The following is a 15,592-nucleotide window of genomic DNA, read 5'->3' as shown; positions in this document are numbered from 1 at the left end:
TTTTTTCGTCGTTGATCGTACAATGCTAATGTGACAATTCATAGTGCTGATATGACAGTCTATATGGTGACATATTAACGTGGCGGATGACATGATATATTGACTAAATTTATAACTCAAACATAGTAGACAGATTGCACGTCAGTACAATGAACTGATACGTCAGTATTGTAATGGTCAACGACAAAAAGTATTATAAAAAACAACACTGAATTTATTTTATGAGTTGGAGAGCCTAATCGAGAGAAAATACAGGGACCTATGATGATTTTTGCCTTAATTTTTTTTATTTATTTAAAATAAATAAATTTATTAACTCTTTTAAAAATATTTTTACCCGCGGATAATAGAATCCTACTTGTAATGCCATTTCTCAACCTGAAAGTGAATTAAACATGAATCGAGAAAATCCTCCGTTCACCGCCACCTGTCATTCTCCGTCCCCCCTTGCATTTTCCCGAGAAAAGTGAACAAATTTTCCCAAGAAAAATGATTCGATCCTCGTGAAGAAAGAACTCTAACCGGGCGAGACCCAGTACCATGAGGTCGATCTTTGGCCTCTTTTTGAACTTTCAAAATCGAAAGCTTTCCTCTTCAATTCTTTCATGGACAATCGAGAACAACAAGACCGAGACAGAACCCTAATTACCGGCCCGAAGCAAATCAATGCCGAACAGTATACTGTGCAAGTAATTGAATGGGAAGATTTCGAGAACAAGCTAGCTAGATTGTGGAGTTTGAGTTCTGCGCTTAAGGAAGCTAATGAGAAGAAGCGAAGTCTTCAAGAGAAGCTCCAGTCACTCATTCAGGTAATTACTTTTTTTTCTGATTAAAAATTGTTTAATTTTTTTCTTGAGAAATATGTTAATTTAGCAAATCAAATTTGGGTTTTTGAATACAAGCCGAATTTGGAGAGAGAAAAGAGGGGTTTTGAAGTGAAAGGACAATTAGAATATTGTTTGTTGATTGGGAAGCAGTGATTTGAGTGAAAAGGTAAAGGGGACATTGCTGAAATTTTAGAAGCTTGGAGTAGTAATCCGGTTTATAAGAAAGTTTTTTTTCTTCTCTAGATTCTTAATGTTGTAATGTTTATTAATTTTATAAGTAGTTGTAGAGAGGAAGGACCCATAATATGCTATAATTTTAGTTTTATGCTCAATGTTGCTATTCTGGAAGATAGTAGGATCATAGTCTACCTAATTTGCTACTTGACCTCTCATTATGGGAAATGATATGCTTGATATGGATCACAGTTCTCTATCGAACTAAATCGTGTTGGTATGTGCTACTTGTATCAATTCCCCAAACCTGACTAACTACGAATCAGAGGATGAAGTTCTGGTATTTTAGTTGATACAAAAAGAAAATAGATTTCGGGTGCATGTACCTAAATTGTTTACTAGGTTGGGCAGTATACTATATAGGCTGTGAAATTGGAAAAGTCAATCATTTCAGGTCGGCATATTATGATTTCTGTTGGGTTGCTCAAATGCTTCAGCAAGAATACTAGGCATAGATTTTTTCAATTAATCTTTACTGGGATAAAGCGAGACGATAATTATCTTGGTGAATGAAACTTTTACCTTGACAAAATTTGAATATTCAATCTGTGTATTCTTTTTAGTACCAAAAGAATATTGTTGATTCACTTCAGTAAATTATTTCAGTTCTCGTATACCTCATTTACTTACTATTTGTGCTTCTAACTGTAAGACTAAATAAGCATATTTTTTTCACTCTTATGTCCTGGTTTTTTGGAAATTGAGAATATCCGGTTCTTTTATACTGTGTCAAAAAGTTGAAATGGCAGTTATCCTTTATTTGGCTGGATGCCTGAGCTTTAATTTGACCAAATAGATTTATTGTTTTTCCCTTTGTTAAGATTTATTGCCCTTTGTACCAGATAGATTCATTGTTTCTGTTCAATTTCTTTTCTACCTTTCAGATGCTTTTCCCCCTTTTTAGGTCTCTTAAACTGTTTCGTTGTAATGTAAACATGCCACCGAAAGCTGTTTAAGATTGTATTTGCACTCTTCTCTATTTATTTTTAGTTTTAGTAGATATGAAAAGTTGAATTGATCGAGCCATATGACACTTGAAGAACCTGGTGAGCTGTAATTTAAATTTGTTTTCTTGCACCACACTCACTATCTAGGTTTGATAGAATGGGCCTAATTACTTGGGCTGCTGATTAGTGGACTGGAACTTTCTATGCAGGTCAAAAAGGAGTCGTTGAATAAACTGAATGAGCTTGAGGAAATGCACGAGAGACTAGAGGCAAGAAAACTAGTGATGGCAAACATGTCAACTCGTTGCAAAGTCATAACAGAGGATGCTAAAAAGGAGGAGGAAATGCTTAGCACTGAAGTGAGATCTTTATTGGTTGCTGGTACCTCTCTTTCTGTAGCAAGGAAGCGATTGCAGGTGAAGCTTTTTTATTCTAAAGATGTCAATTAGCTTTTGAGTCCCATTTTTATATCATCAGGAGTGTTGAATTTATGATATTTTTGAAGTTCTTTTTATTAAGTTTTAGATGTTATATATTCTCTCTTCTCCCCCCCCCTTCTCCAATCTAGAAGACCATCTCTCTCTTCCCCCATCCACCCTGTGTGAAGGATTATCCCCTTCTTGCTCTCCCACATATTTTCCTCCTCTTTCAGATAATTGATTGGTAGTCTTTCATGCATAGCTTGATTGATTATCTGTTGTTTTTATTACAGGAAGCAAATAGATTACTCACTGAAGAAAGGGGTTATGTTAAACTTAAAAATGTGCAAAGGAAGCTTCGAGCAAGGCAACAATATATGATATCTCAAGTTTCATTACTCTATCCTGTAAAGATCTTGGTTGGACCCGCACAAGAGCAGGAACTTGAGTCCTATTCTAGCAGTAGTAGATTAGGTAATGTGCTAGTAGTTTTGGATTGCTAAACCTTTGCAAAAAAGGCCCAACATATAGTTATGATTGTGGTTTATTCCGATATTTTTAATTAATGTTTACCTTCTCCCATATATCATCAAGAACCCAGAGTTATGATTGTTATATTTCGTACTCTTCCCCTTCCGCTTGTTCTTGAGATTTTGGATGTTCAAAATGGTTTGAGGAAAGCTTTACCGACAACACCAGATTGTGTTTTTTTATAGACCTAGCTATATTAGACGGACCTATATGGTTGTTCCAATATGTTGCTTTACTTAGACCTATTAGACATGATACGGTTATATGACACAAACACATGGAAAACTGATTAAAGCGTGGCATAACAACAAGAAATAACACGAACATGACATAAACACTTGAATGTCTTGAATATTGTGAAGTTTTGGATGTCTTTTACTTTCACGGCTACACTTTTTGACTCCAACAAAATGATGATACCTGCTAATGTGTTGATATTAACTTCTTTCTGTTGCTGTCATCACTAGGGAATTCTTCTGCATCTAAGCCTGTTAGTCAAGGGTCCTTGACGATTTTAGGTCTCAATCTCACCATGCTTCCTTTTACAAAGATGAATTTTTTTCACCAACAAAAAGGAGGTTCAGAGATCTGCAAGTGCCTTAGGATATGTTGCACATGTGCGTTCCATTGCTTCTGCATAATCTACAGTTATCTTTTGTTACTGAAATTGTTGCTTTTTCTCTAATAATATCAAGCTTTATACATCAAGTTTTTTTTTCCTAACTACTTCCTGCAATTCATTGTTGCTTTAAGAAGTCATAGTAATTTTAGATTGCTATGATGTAAACATAGTATCTTGGGCCTAGTGTTGTTCATTCGTAATCATTCTTTCTTGTTTCCCCTTATTTCCTCGCTTGCAGGTTGTTCCACTAATTGCATCCTATTTTCAAGTTCCTTTGCGTTATCCTCTGCGCTTGGGTGGTTCCCGCTCATATATTATCGACTATGTGCCTTCAGTAGAGCCTGCATCTTCTGATATGTCATCGTATACAGCGCTTTCAGCAAATGTAAAGCAAGCAGAATTTCCACTCCTTTTAGACGGTCAAGACACAACAAGAGCAGCATATGCTGTATTCTTGTTAAACAAGGTGAGTGTTCACGTATTATCATTTTTTTCCAGGACGAATTATTCGACTTTTGCATTTGTATTTGTGTTATTGGATTCAAATGGTCTGCAAAGTTGGCATGTCCATGGTCTTCAATTGACAGCTTGGAAAAAGAGTGCTTGTTTGCTAGTGGCTAGTCATGCTTCATCATCATCTTCATTATAATCATGGTTGGATTATTCGGTACATATTGGATTTATTACATCTAGTTTCTTAGGATGAACTCTTAAGACTATCTATAAACTTCACCGGACGAGGATTATCAATCATTTCAAAAATATGATGATAGCCTTATCTTACATCCATAAGGAGGTCTGTCACTTAAATCCCCTTCCCCTTAGCAAAAAACTATGTTCCTTTGACACGGTAACATCCTCAAATCCTTGTCCGAAAATTGTAAGACAAATATTTAAAGAAAAACGAAGAGTCTGTGCAAGATCATGTTCCTCTCAGCGAAAAAATTGTTGGGTTGCGTGGTATCCTAATTGTCTTTTGATTGTTACGATATTTGTTATGAAACGAATGCAAACTCGTCGTTATATTTGCAGGATATAGAACTTTTGAATTTCATCGGGGTCAAGAGTTTAGGACCGCGGCATGTTCTGGCAAATTTGAAGGAGCTTCTAAGGTCTGTACAATCTTCAGAATATATCGATACCTGAGTTTCTAGTGTTGGATCAACTTTAATTAGCTATTCAATACGATATAAATGAACCCATTTTTCTTGACACACACGGCACGGGTGCGGATTTTTTACCAACCCCATTTTATAAGAAAGAAACCTTGAAAAAGATCACATTTTTTGTTGTTTACATAATCATAACCAGACTGGATTTTTCAGATTTCTGATAATGAACACATTCGTGATTGTTATACTAAAAACAATAGGTTTGGAATTTGTTTGAATACAATGCTTATCGAAAGTTGATTGGATTTGGAAATGTTGAATAAAACTTTGCAATATTTTTTTTATGTAAGCTACAATTTTGATCACTTCTGTTTTGATTTTGTGTAATTTTATTATTGAAATTAAAAAAAAATATTTTGATCACTTACGTTATCGATTTATTATAATTTGATCACTGGATTAGCCGATTAAGATCATACTTGAAATTTCATTAAAACTAACAAAACATGAGAGCTTTAGTCAGAATGCAAAAACAAATCAGAGACAACACAAACCAAATTTGCTCAGATCTTCGTGACTGCTGAACACACCTCCTGAAGACGTAATTTGCAAGAAAATTGCCGACGGTCGAGTCCCGGCAGGTGGTGAAGCACATCTCGATGAAAGAAAACCAAACTCCTCGCCAATATGGATTGATGTAGAGCACAACAAAAGTTGTCAATAACGTAACTGCGTAAGAAACCAGAAAGCTCACACGAAAAACATATATGTCTAGCATGCTATCTTCTTCCTCATCTTTGCATGCAGTCGGTACGGTCGATAATGGATCGATTTTCGAGCAACTTTTACGTATCATAGGCCCACAGAGAAAAGGGTTCCCCTCGTAACTGCTTTCATCAAAGGTCCCGAATTGAGCTTTCTGTTCCGGAATGCTACCTGACAAGTTGTGTGCCACACTGACAACCTCCAAAGAGTTCAGCTCTACCAACTGGTTTGGGATTTTACCAGCCAATTTGTTGTAAGAAAGGTCTAAACTCTCAAGTTGCTTAAGTTTCGAGAACGATGACGGAATAACTCCGATCAAGTTGTTGTGTGACAAGTTCAAAGAATGGATTTGGCTCAAGGTTCCGAGTTCGGGTGGAATTTGACCGGCTAACTTTTTGCAGGATAAATCAAAACCAGCCAACATCTTAAGGATTTTGCCACCATATGATAAGGAACCACTCTTTGTTGTGAAATCTATAGATTCTTCAATGTAGCTTCTTGGATACTCATCTTCAGCATACAACAATGTCTGGACAAGCCCTGTAATCCAAGCTGAAAAAAAGAAATCATATAAACAAGGTGTTCGAAATAACATATATAACATTAAATATCGCAAATCTGTGCGCATATATATATATATATATATATATCGATACGAACATTCCTCATACACCTATGATCGAGACAAAGAAGAAGATAGAGAGAGGGAAGACATACTTATCCAGCGGAAAAAATCCTCTTCGGTAAAGTACCGATAAATCCAGTTCAACATGTACAATGCTCTGTATGCACTGCAATGAGAAGGAACAATATTAGTTCCTAACCGATAATTAGACATTTCGAAGTTAATGACTTGAAAAGACATAAAAAATGCATACATATCATGGTGCTAAAGAAAAGCAATATGAAAATTCTCCTAGGGGTTCGTATAGCACTTCGGTCTTGAAGTTTTTAGGGATATGAATTTCGAGATTAACGAGAACTTGGGTCCGACACCATATCAACTTTTCTTGCTAAATTAACATGGAAGGAGGCAAGCAACAATATAGGGAAATGAAAGCCAGGAAGTAAGGGTCCTTCATGCAATGTGACAAAATTACAGCAAGCCTGCAACTGATTAGGAATATTATGGCATACAGTGGAAGTTTAAATTTACCAGAGGAGAAACACATATTGTTGCTCAAGTTGCCAATATTTCTAGTCCTTTGCAACAATACAAGCTGAGGAAGTATGGCGACTGCTTCCAAATACAACGAAACCTGTTCAACCGTTTTTTGTCAGACAAATACTCAACATATGAAAATATAGTCAGAAACGGATGATTTCTTAATGTAAACACATCGATAGTGTACATAGCTACTAAGACAGCCAGAATGAATTTAACGTATAGAATCATGATTGTAATGACTACACAGAAATGGTTGTTATATTTTCCAACAAACAGGAAGATAAAATGTTGATACCTCCTTGAAGGTGAACTTCTCATTTATAAGAAGGGCAAGAATCGGGCAAGGAAGCATAAGGATATAATGCCGAAACGTATCCTGGTCCTTATCATTAGATCTACGAACTATCTTGTGATATTACATGTACCATACAATTGAGAAAGAGCTTCCCAGGAATATTAGCTTCATGATTGTGTTATACGGCGAGATGTAACTAGTTAATATGTCCAAGTAACGAGTAGCAAAGACAATAGCATAGAGTTCCTGCGTCTTCAGGGAAATTCCTGCATAAAAAATACAGGACGACATATTATAGAAAAAAGATTTAGAGCCAGAAAACAACTCATAAGACACGACAGGTAGTGTGAGACAGAATCGAATCTTTCCCTTCAAATCAAATGTTGTGGCGTGCCCTTGAATGAATACAAGCATATAGGATTCCTACTTTTCGAGTTCCATTACATACTATTTCTTTTCTTCCTATAACAATAATCATGGTTGAAATGCAATAAACATATCTATGCATATGTAATTTCCAAAGAAAAAGCTCCAAATTCTCCATCAGAATGTGATAGAACCTCCGTAAGCATATAGCCACTTGATCTTTGCAAGCTTTTGCTCACTGAATCCTCAATTGATAGCATCTCTAAATTCTATAACAACAGCTTCGTTTTCCAGCATGTGAATGGCTTTATCCACCCATGAATACTCCAACGATCTCACCTCACATTATCATTTTAAAGTGAAGAAAACTTATCCGACAAGGTAGCTGTGCAAATGGAAATAATCAACTTTTGGTGGCATTTCTGCCTGAAATCAACTTGTAATAGGGTGAGAAGAAAACACTATCTCAGCTGTGGTTATAGTTTAAGTCCCTCATCGTATACCGATATAATCAAATTCGTCTCGAAACATAGGCCAGCAAGACATAAAGCCACTTGCTTAAATTTCCCACAAAATATAATCAGATTATCGATTTCCAACGAGCGATAAACACTCATTGCAAACTTCAAACCCTTAGAGATTTATTTCTACAAATTAAAAGAAAACCAAAATCCACCTATAGCAAACCCCTTGAACTCAACAGTGTCACTAAATCCAACAACAAAGTAAATTTGAACTCAAAAAGATTCTTCTAAACTTCCAATGAACATACGAATTCAAATTATTAGAAATAAACTCAGAAAATACAAGATTTTATATTCCATACATATGAAAAATGGCACATTTTTTAGCAAGCTACAGTTCAACATTTTACACGATTCCGATTTGGGTATTCAATAAAATGTTAAACAATTAAGAGAAAAGAATATATTAACAAAAACCCACAAGCAATTTAATCTAAATATTGATTCTTTTCATCTTATGCGGTATATTGCTGAGAAAAAAAAGAGAAGAAAATAAAATGAGCTGAACCCATAAAAAATGAAGTAATTTCTAGGAAAATGAACGTACCAGCACAAGATTTGATTGTGTGTTTGTTGTCGATGATTAACTCTATAGAGAATATAGACTAAATATAAAACTTACATGTAGTACATGGACTAAATGAGAATTTTACCAAAAGAATTATGTATTTACCAAATGGGCCTTTGTTTGGGTTTTGATAATATAATAGAGAGGACTAATTTCAGGATGGGCCTTTTGGGTCTCAAATTAAAAAAGTTAACTAAAGTTGGGATTAATTACACATTAGGTACCTTAATTTTCAATTTGGTACCAAAAAATTATATTGATCGTTTGAACTTTGCTTTTATCGACTGGTTAGTGACCTCTGGTGTCTAACGTTCCCTTGATGATGATAGCTTATAGTGCTCGATTTGCATTTCCATCGGAAAAGAGCGGATCGTCGTCGATGTTCTATTATGGAGAAGCAGAATGCATGGGGATTGCAATGGAAGAATTATTGTACAAATATGGAGTTGACATAGTCTTCAATGGGCATATGCACTTGGAGAACTGATGGTTTGTGTGTTCATTTGGCAATAACGACCAGGTTCATGCCTACAAGAAAACCGTACCCGGTGTATGATTTCAACTCGGATCCTTACTTGACCTATTCGTATTACAATCGGTGATGACACATTCCGACGAGCTACCGTAGAAGACTCCGGATAAATTTACGGGTGGATTTCGTGCTTTTAACTTCACATCAGGTCCAGCACCAGGTAAACTCTGTTGGGACATGCAGCCTGATTATGCTGCAGATATTTCATTTAGGTTCTTATGGATAAAATTGGATGATTTTATTCGAATAATCTTTCCGAAATCATCTGTTCCGTTCGATAAAATAGCTAAGAGAGAAGGCAACAACATCTAACAAAAACGCCTCTTCCCATCATGGTTTAAAAGTTCCATACTGGGTGTAAAATAAATGATAGAACAAGTAAGAACATGATGAACATTGAGCTTATGGTGACTGTGCCATCTAATGAGGCTTTAGATTCATCTGTTGTGGGAAATGGAGGGGTCAGTCCAGGGTTATTTATCCCGATACCGCCACCTCCGCTAGTGATTGGGGCACTTGTTGTGGTCGTCGTTGGTACATTCGGGTTGTTCCGTGACCCCGACCCCTGTATAGCGATCCCTCCGGCCGACCTGGAAATTTCATGAACCCAAGCTGTTAAAATCATAAAAAATGGCAGAAACAAGAACAACAGGTAATTATAGAGCAACATGTTAAGCAATATGCACTACATTGACCCAATGCACCCACGGGTAACTCAAGTACTTGTGACTGTAATTGTTTTATCGGTAAATTACGTGTTTAGTACCTAAACTCAGTTTTGGTCTGTTTTGGTACCTAAATAATCAATTTTTATGAGTAAATTACACCATTCATCACTAAACTATATTCTCACTCCTATTTTAGTACTAAAGTTTAAAAACATTTCAATTTAACTGTTCAACTTCAAATTGCTCATATTTTAATCACTCTAATTTTATTAATAGTTTGTGAGATGATATTTTTTATTATTTTATTAATATATAATCAAAAATATTTTTTGAAAGTTTGAGTGATTAAATTAGGAGTTATTTGAAAGTTAAGTAGTTAAATTAAAAAATAAACTTCAATGACCAAAATAGGAATGAAGATAGTTGAGTGATGAATAATGCTATTTACCCATAAAAAAGGTACACGTGCAAATCACCTATTAAGTTTTTAAGGGCGAGTCACTAAAACGAAATAAAAACTAAACATTAAGTATGATTTTGAATAAAATTAAAAGTTTAGATACTAAAATGGACCAAAACTGATGATTTAGACACTAAATACATAATTGACCCTTGTTATATCTCCATTAAACATCCTCCACATATCATTAACGCTTTGCATGTCAAAACCTTCGAAGGAACCTCTTCATAAGTAAGATCTTAAAAAGACATCTTCGAAGAAAGAACCTTAAACACTCAGCATTCCTCGAGAACTCCGGATGATACGAGGATAACATCTCTTGAAGAAATATTCGAGGATTTAACCTTAGGAAGTTGCGACCTATCGATAAGACTTTTGAGAGGTTCATGTGATCTTATTGTCAGTTGATTATATTCATCTAGTCTATAATTGACATTTATACTAAAATTATTATAATATTTCTCGGATTAGACTAAGACTCATATTGAAACACCTCACAATCATTCTTTTTTTTTCATGTTTCTTATCAGTCAACTATCGATCTTCACTTATTGTCATTTTTCATCTAAATTAAAAAGATGAATGCCTATAATCGTCATAATTTATTTATTCCATCAAAAAATCAAAGGTAATATCAGGGTTTCAAATCGCGGTCGCGTTTTAAGTCATTTCGTTTTTACCGCGATTGCGGCCATAGCGGACGCCATTAGACGCTATTACGGGTGTAGCAAAAGGCAGAGCTACCGCGAAATCGCGGTAGCGGACTGTTATTTGAAACCCTAGGCAATATTGCTTATGAAGAGTTGATTCAACTTTGTTTATATTACTATTTACCAGTACTACTAGTGGCTGTAATCAAAAGAATGCGTGAAACTCAAGAAATCGCAGCAAAATCCTTCTAAAGCCACCCAGCAACCAAAAGGAAAAAGAAAAAGGAAATACACCAGTGTCCATTTCTTTTCATAATTCAAGAGAAAAAGAAACACATACCTTTGAGAAGATGGGTACATACAAGATCCATAACCTACAAAAAAACACAACAAAATCAGAAAAAAAGAGAGAGAAACCCCATTAAAAAATGAACAAAAAAAAGTAAACTTGAAGTGTATCCAAAGAACAAACTGGGGTCAGTTTTAGCAACAGTTCCAGTGCCGGCAAAGTCACAGGAACCAGGAGCCCTAGCTCGACGTTGATAATAGCTATTGAAAGCATAAGAAGCATGAGCCTGGATTGTATTCGGAAGAAAACAAAGCCCATCGGACTGTATCGGGTTGCAGTCGGCACCGGAGCCGCACGCGTAGTCGAGTGCGGTTTGCATGGCCTGGTTGCTCGCATCGCTACGAGCCACGCACCAGCTCTGCCCTCGAGCAACCGACGAGGTGTTTACCAGCAACGAGAGGAAGAAGAAGAACAATGCTGGTTTTGAGATCGGTACTTCCATGGAAGAGAGTTAAATTGGTAAAGCAAGAGAGAAGATGAAAGAAAAAGAGAATGTATTGATAAAGAGAGGGAATGAGGAGGAGTTCTTTGTTTTCTTTTTGGCTTGCAGCCTTTTCTTTTGTTTTTATACATGTTTTGGTCGGATTTTCTCTATCTCATTTATTTATATTGGTAATTATAATCGTAAAAATAATAATATTTTCAGTTATTTTTTATCGATTTTATTATTTAAAATAATAATAAAATTGGTAACATTTATTTTAACCGTATACTAAACGCCGCATGTGAACCTTTTGCCTGAATGGTACATTATAATTGGATCTCTTGGATTCTGTTGAATTTGATTCTCCAGTGCAGTGGATCTTCAAGTGAAAAAACACTTCTTATTTGACATTCTTTGGCTAGCGTAGGAATGGTAGTGGTTCGGTTTAGGGTCGAGTTTATGCAGTCTAATTTGACCTAAAAATATGAATTCTCAACTTGAATATGACCTAACCTAAAAATTATATTTTTCATCTGATCCGATCTGACTCAGAAAATATATATCTTTCACTCCGCTCCGATCTGACTCGAATATTTAGAGTATAAATCCGATATGACATGATATAAAATAATGATTTAATTAAAATAATAATATTTTTTTAAAGAAATTACATTATTATCCACGGGTCAGGTCAGATTAATTTTTTCACCCCCCACATGAGCTCGACCCGACCAATCTCACCCCTTAAAAAATTTGATCCGAACCCGAATATTTTTAGAGAAATCAAACTCTATCAGATCTGGTCGAAACTTGTTAGTTCCGAGTTAAATTGTCATCCTTAAGTTAATTTAGAAATATTTTTATTGTGACTATACATACATTAATAACATAATATTTTTATATCAATGTATATAAAAAAAATTAAGGTTAATATTATTAATAAAATGGATAACTAATCAAGTGAAAGTGTATATAATATTTTTATATAAAATGTATATAAAAAAATTTAGGATTAATATTATCAATAAAATAAATAACTAATCAAATGAAATTTAAAATTTATGGTGGACACTTTTTCAACTTAAACCCAACGTGTGTTCGCCCTACATATTTCCTATAGGGATGTCAAACATGGGATGTCAAACATGTGAGGTGAATGCGAATATCCCTTCCTTCGTTCTATACTCGCATAATATTTTTAAATCATCATTTACCCATTATCACGACGGGTAAATTTTTTTAAATTCACACTCGTCACATGGGTTTCTCAAATCCACCCCACATCTACTACCTAACTGGATATCAAACACTCATCTCGTACTCGCTTGTACCATTCCATATCAGCCTGGAAGCAACCACACGTATTACTTAAACAAAAAAAAATATAAAACAAACACATCCGTTAAGAAGTATAATACAATAAATTAAGGATTAATTGAGTCTATACCCTAAATCTGGTTAAATTACAAGTCATGTCTTATAAAATCTTAAGATTTATAGAATATTCTCTAAAATTTTACTTAAATTCAAAATAGTCCAAAATTTATATGATGGGCAATTAGTGGGCAAGCAGATGTGGCGCAAGCAGATGCGAGCGGGTGGATGCGGTGCGAGTAAGGTCTTAAATCCATCACATACCCACTACCCATGATAAGTACGACTTTTTACATCCACACTCGCCCATTACCCACTAAACTTATATCGATCCATCCCAATTGGAGAATATGTTGTTAATAAGAATTCGTTTGATTCATTGCAAATAGTTTTTTTTAGAAAATAATTTGGGTTAATAAATCATTTTCATCCTTATGGTATTTTAGAATCAATTCAGATCTCGAAGTTATTTCAATTGCATTAATGTTTAAATTTTCACAATTGTTTAGAGTCTAAAGTTAGGGGTTTGGGTTAGAGTTTAGGGTTTAAATTTAGGATTTTAAGTTAGGATTTAAGGTAAAAGATAATGCAATTAAATAATTTTGAGGGTTAAATCAATACAAAAATATCATATGAATGAAAATGATAAATTAAATCTATTATAGAAACAAAACTGATTCTTAAACGAATTATTTTTTATTAATTGTTAATTTTTTTAAAAATTATTTATTACAAATATCGAATAAAAAATAAAACCCCCAACTTGAAACTTATCGGTTAAAATGCTAATGTAAATCAAAATGATCCATTAGTCTTAAAAGGTAGGTTTTTTCCCCAAATACCGAAGGTGGAAAAATTAATTGGTCCAATAGGCCAAAACGAATAACCTCCAAGTGATGAGTCTCGTTAGAAATTAATATTTTATTTTTACCTTTATTAAATAATTTAAAGTTTTTAAAAATAAAAAATTGTCAAACTCATCACGTCGAGGTGATGAGTTTGCTTTAAATTTTAAAAAAGTAGATGTTTCTAGCCATTGCACAACAGGCAGATTGCAACGGTCGTTATAGAACTCGTCACTTCGAGATGATAAGTTCGTGGATTTTTTAAAAGAATAATTGTTTATTGCCATTGGGTTTGGGGTTATAAATATGAGTTTTGGGTTTAGTTTTTTTTATTGTGTTTTGTCTAAAAAGTTCAAAAATTATTCAAAATTTTTGAAAAATGTCTACCAGCGATGAAATGTTACGCCTCAATGATGTCCATATTTATTTGCTCGAGCTCGGTCTGAATGAAGAACGGAGCGTTCATTAAAGAGGAATGAATCTTTGAGATTTGCCTGAATGGATTATTATATATTTGCAACAATCTGGGATGTATCCAACGACGTTTTTGCATGGTTTTAAGATGAACACGGCATTGATTACGCCACTCATCAAACGTTGGAGGCCGGAGACACATATTTTTCATTTTTCAAGTGGTGAAGCGACAATTACGTTGGAAGATGTCAGTTACCAACTCGGCGTTCCGGTTAATGGTATGGTGGTAGTAAGGCACAACAATTTTGATCGATTTAGGATTGTTCACGAAGTTTTGGGAAAGGTGCCACCATCAGATGTTTTAGACGGGTATCATATACGAATTACTTGTTTGGAGTCCGAATTTAATGTGACAGACAACTCTATCGAGGAAGAGGTGATTTTTGTAGCCCGAGCGTATCTACTCGAATTGTTTGGAGGGATATTGTTACTGGTTAAATATGGTAATTTGATGCACATTCATTATCTTCCGATATTACATAATTTTAGCGTATCTGCTCCAATTGTTGGGTTAGGTTGAGTTTTTAACCCTAAATCTAAACCCGAACACCTTTAAAAATTTTTAAACTGAACGATTGATCCGACCGGGTCAAGTAGAGTCGGATCCGTGGAGTCCGGGTGAAATGACCATCTCTATTCGGGAATCATACTACTTCTGGAATTCTGGCTAAACCTTTTACATATTAGAGGATTGTTTGTGCAGAACATGATTCCAGCAGTAATTGCTAGCGTTGAAACAATGCTAGAAAAGTGGGAGTGCCAAGAAGGTAAAGAGATCGAGGTGTTTCGAGAATTCCGATTATTGACTTCGGAAGTGATCTCGAGAACAGCTTTCGGTAGCAGTTACTTGGAAGGGGAGAAGATTTTCGCCATGTTGGACGAGTTGTCGATAATCATGACTCGAAATATTTTCAAGACCAGAATCCATTTCATCAATTATGTTCCCTGTAATCTGTGTTCTCCCTTGATTTAGCTAGTTTCTGAATGCTAATTTTGTGTGACATTGGTTTGCTTGTGCAGCAAGTTATGGAAACCTGCTGATTTGATGCAGTCTGAAAAACTAGCAGAAGAAATACAAGATATTGTGATGGCGATTGTTAGGAAAAGAGAAGACAGAGTTGTGAATGGAGAAGCCGATGGATTCGGAAACGATTTTCTGGGATTACTCGTAAATGTGTATCTTGATTCGGACGAGAAAAACAGGAGAGATTGTACGGTCCGGCGACTGGCCTGATGAGAAAAGTTGGAAGAGAAGTTCAGTTGGGAAAGCTGGTCTTGCCTGCTAATATCGATCTTCTGGCTCTAAATAATGCGGTTCACCGTGACCCTCAACTATGGGGAGACGATGTTCATCTTTTTAAACCGGAGAGATTTGCAGAAGATATCGCGAAAGCTACCGAAAACAACGGGGCTGCATTTTGCCTTTTGGATTCGGACC

At 35.2% G+C, this 15,592-nt stretch overlaps 1 protein-coding gene, 1 long non-coding RNA gene and 2 pseudogenes across 2 annotated transcripts; 1 reads left to right on the top strand and 3 right to left on the bottom strand.

Annotated features, from left to right (window-relative positions):
- The first annotated feature begins 417 nt into the window (after window positions 1-417).
- LOC120164141 lies at window positions 418-4,943 on the top strand (annotated as a pseudogene).
- LOC120164143 lies at window positions 1,066-1,340 on the bottom strand. Its single transcript, XR_005519713.1, has 2 exons — window positions 1,197-1,340; window positions 1,066-1,164 (listed from the first exon to the last, which is right to left on the bottom strand). It is a non-coding gene; the product is annotated as an uncharacterized LOC120164143 (long non-coding RNA).
- Window positions 4,944-5,188: 245 nt separating the features above from the next.
- On the bottom strand, window positions 5,189-8,373 carry LOC120164125 (annotated as a pseudogene).
- An 800-nt stretch (window positions 8,374-9,173) lies between these two features.
- LOC120164137 (PLASMODESMATA CALLOSE-BINDING PROTEIN 3-like) lies at window positions 9,174-11,500 on the bottom strand. The gene is made up of 3 exons (XM_039173887.1): window positions 11,161-11,500; window positions 11,029-11,062; window positions 9,174-9,500 (listed from the first exon to the last, which is right to left on the bottom strand). Exons 1-3 carry the CDS (start codon window positions 11,477-11,479, stop codon window positions 9,248-9,250), a joined length of 606 nt encoding a protein of 201 aa, XP_039029818.1. The 5' UTR covers window positions 11,480-11,500; the 3' UTR covers window positions 9,174-9,247.
- Window positions 11,501-15,592: the final 4,092 nt, after the last annotated feature.

The sequence above is a fragment of the Hibiscus syriacus genome, unplaced genomic scaffold, assembly GCF_006381635.1.
Source record: "Hibiscus syriacus cultivar Baekdansim isolate YM2019G1 unplaced genomic scaffold, ASM638163v2 tig00111505_pilon, whole genome shotgun sequence".
Taxonomy (NCBI): Eukaryota; Viridiplantae; Streptophyta; class Magnoliopsida; order Malvales; family Malvaceae; genus Hibiscus; species Hibiscus syriacus.
Note: the sequence above shows the minus strand (reverse complement) of the source record. Positions and strands in the feature narration are given on the sequence as shown.

What these genes read in the sequence shown, in the direction of transcription:
- LOC120164137 (XM_039173887.1), bottom strand. Translation starts at nt 11,479, where the DNA reads ATGGAAGTACCGATCTCAAAACCAGCATTGTTCTTCTTCTTCCTCTCG. An exon ending in TGTTGCTAAAACTGACCCCA is followed by an intron (nt 11,063 to 11,160) that starts GTTTGTTCTTTG and finishes GTTTTTTTGTAG; the next exon opens with GTTATGGATCTTGTATGTAC. An exon ending in ATGTACCCATCTTCTCAAAG is followed by an intron (nt 9,501 to 11,028) that starts GTATGTGTTTCT and finishes TGAAATTTCCAG; the next exon opens with GTCGGCCGGAGGGATCGCTA.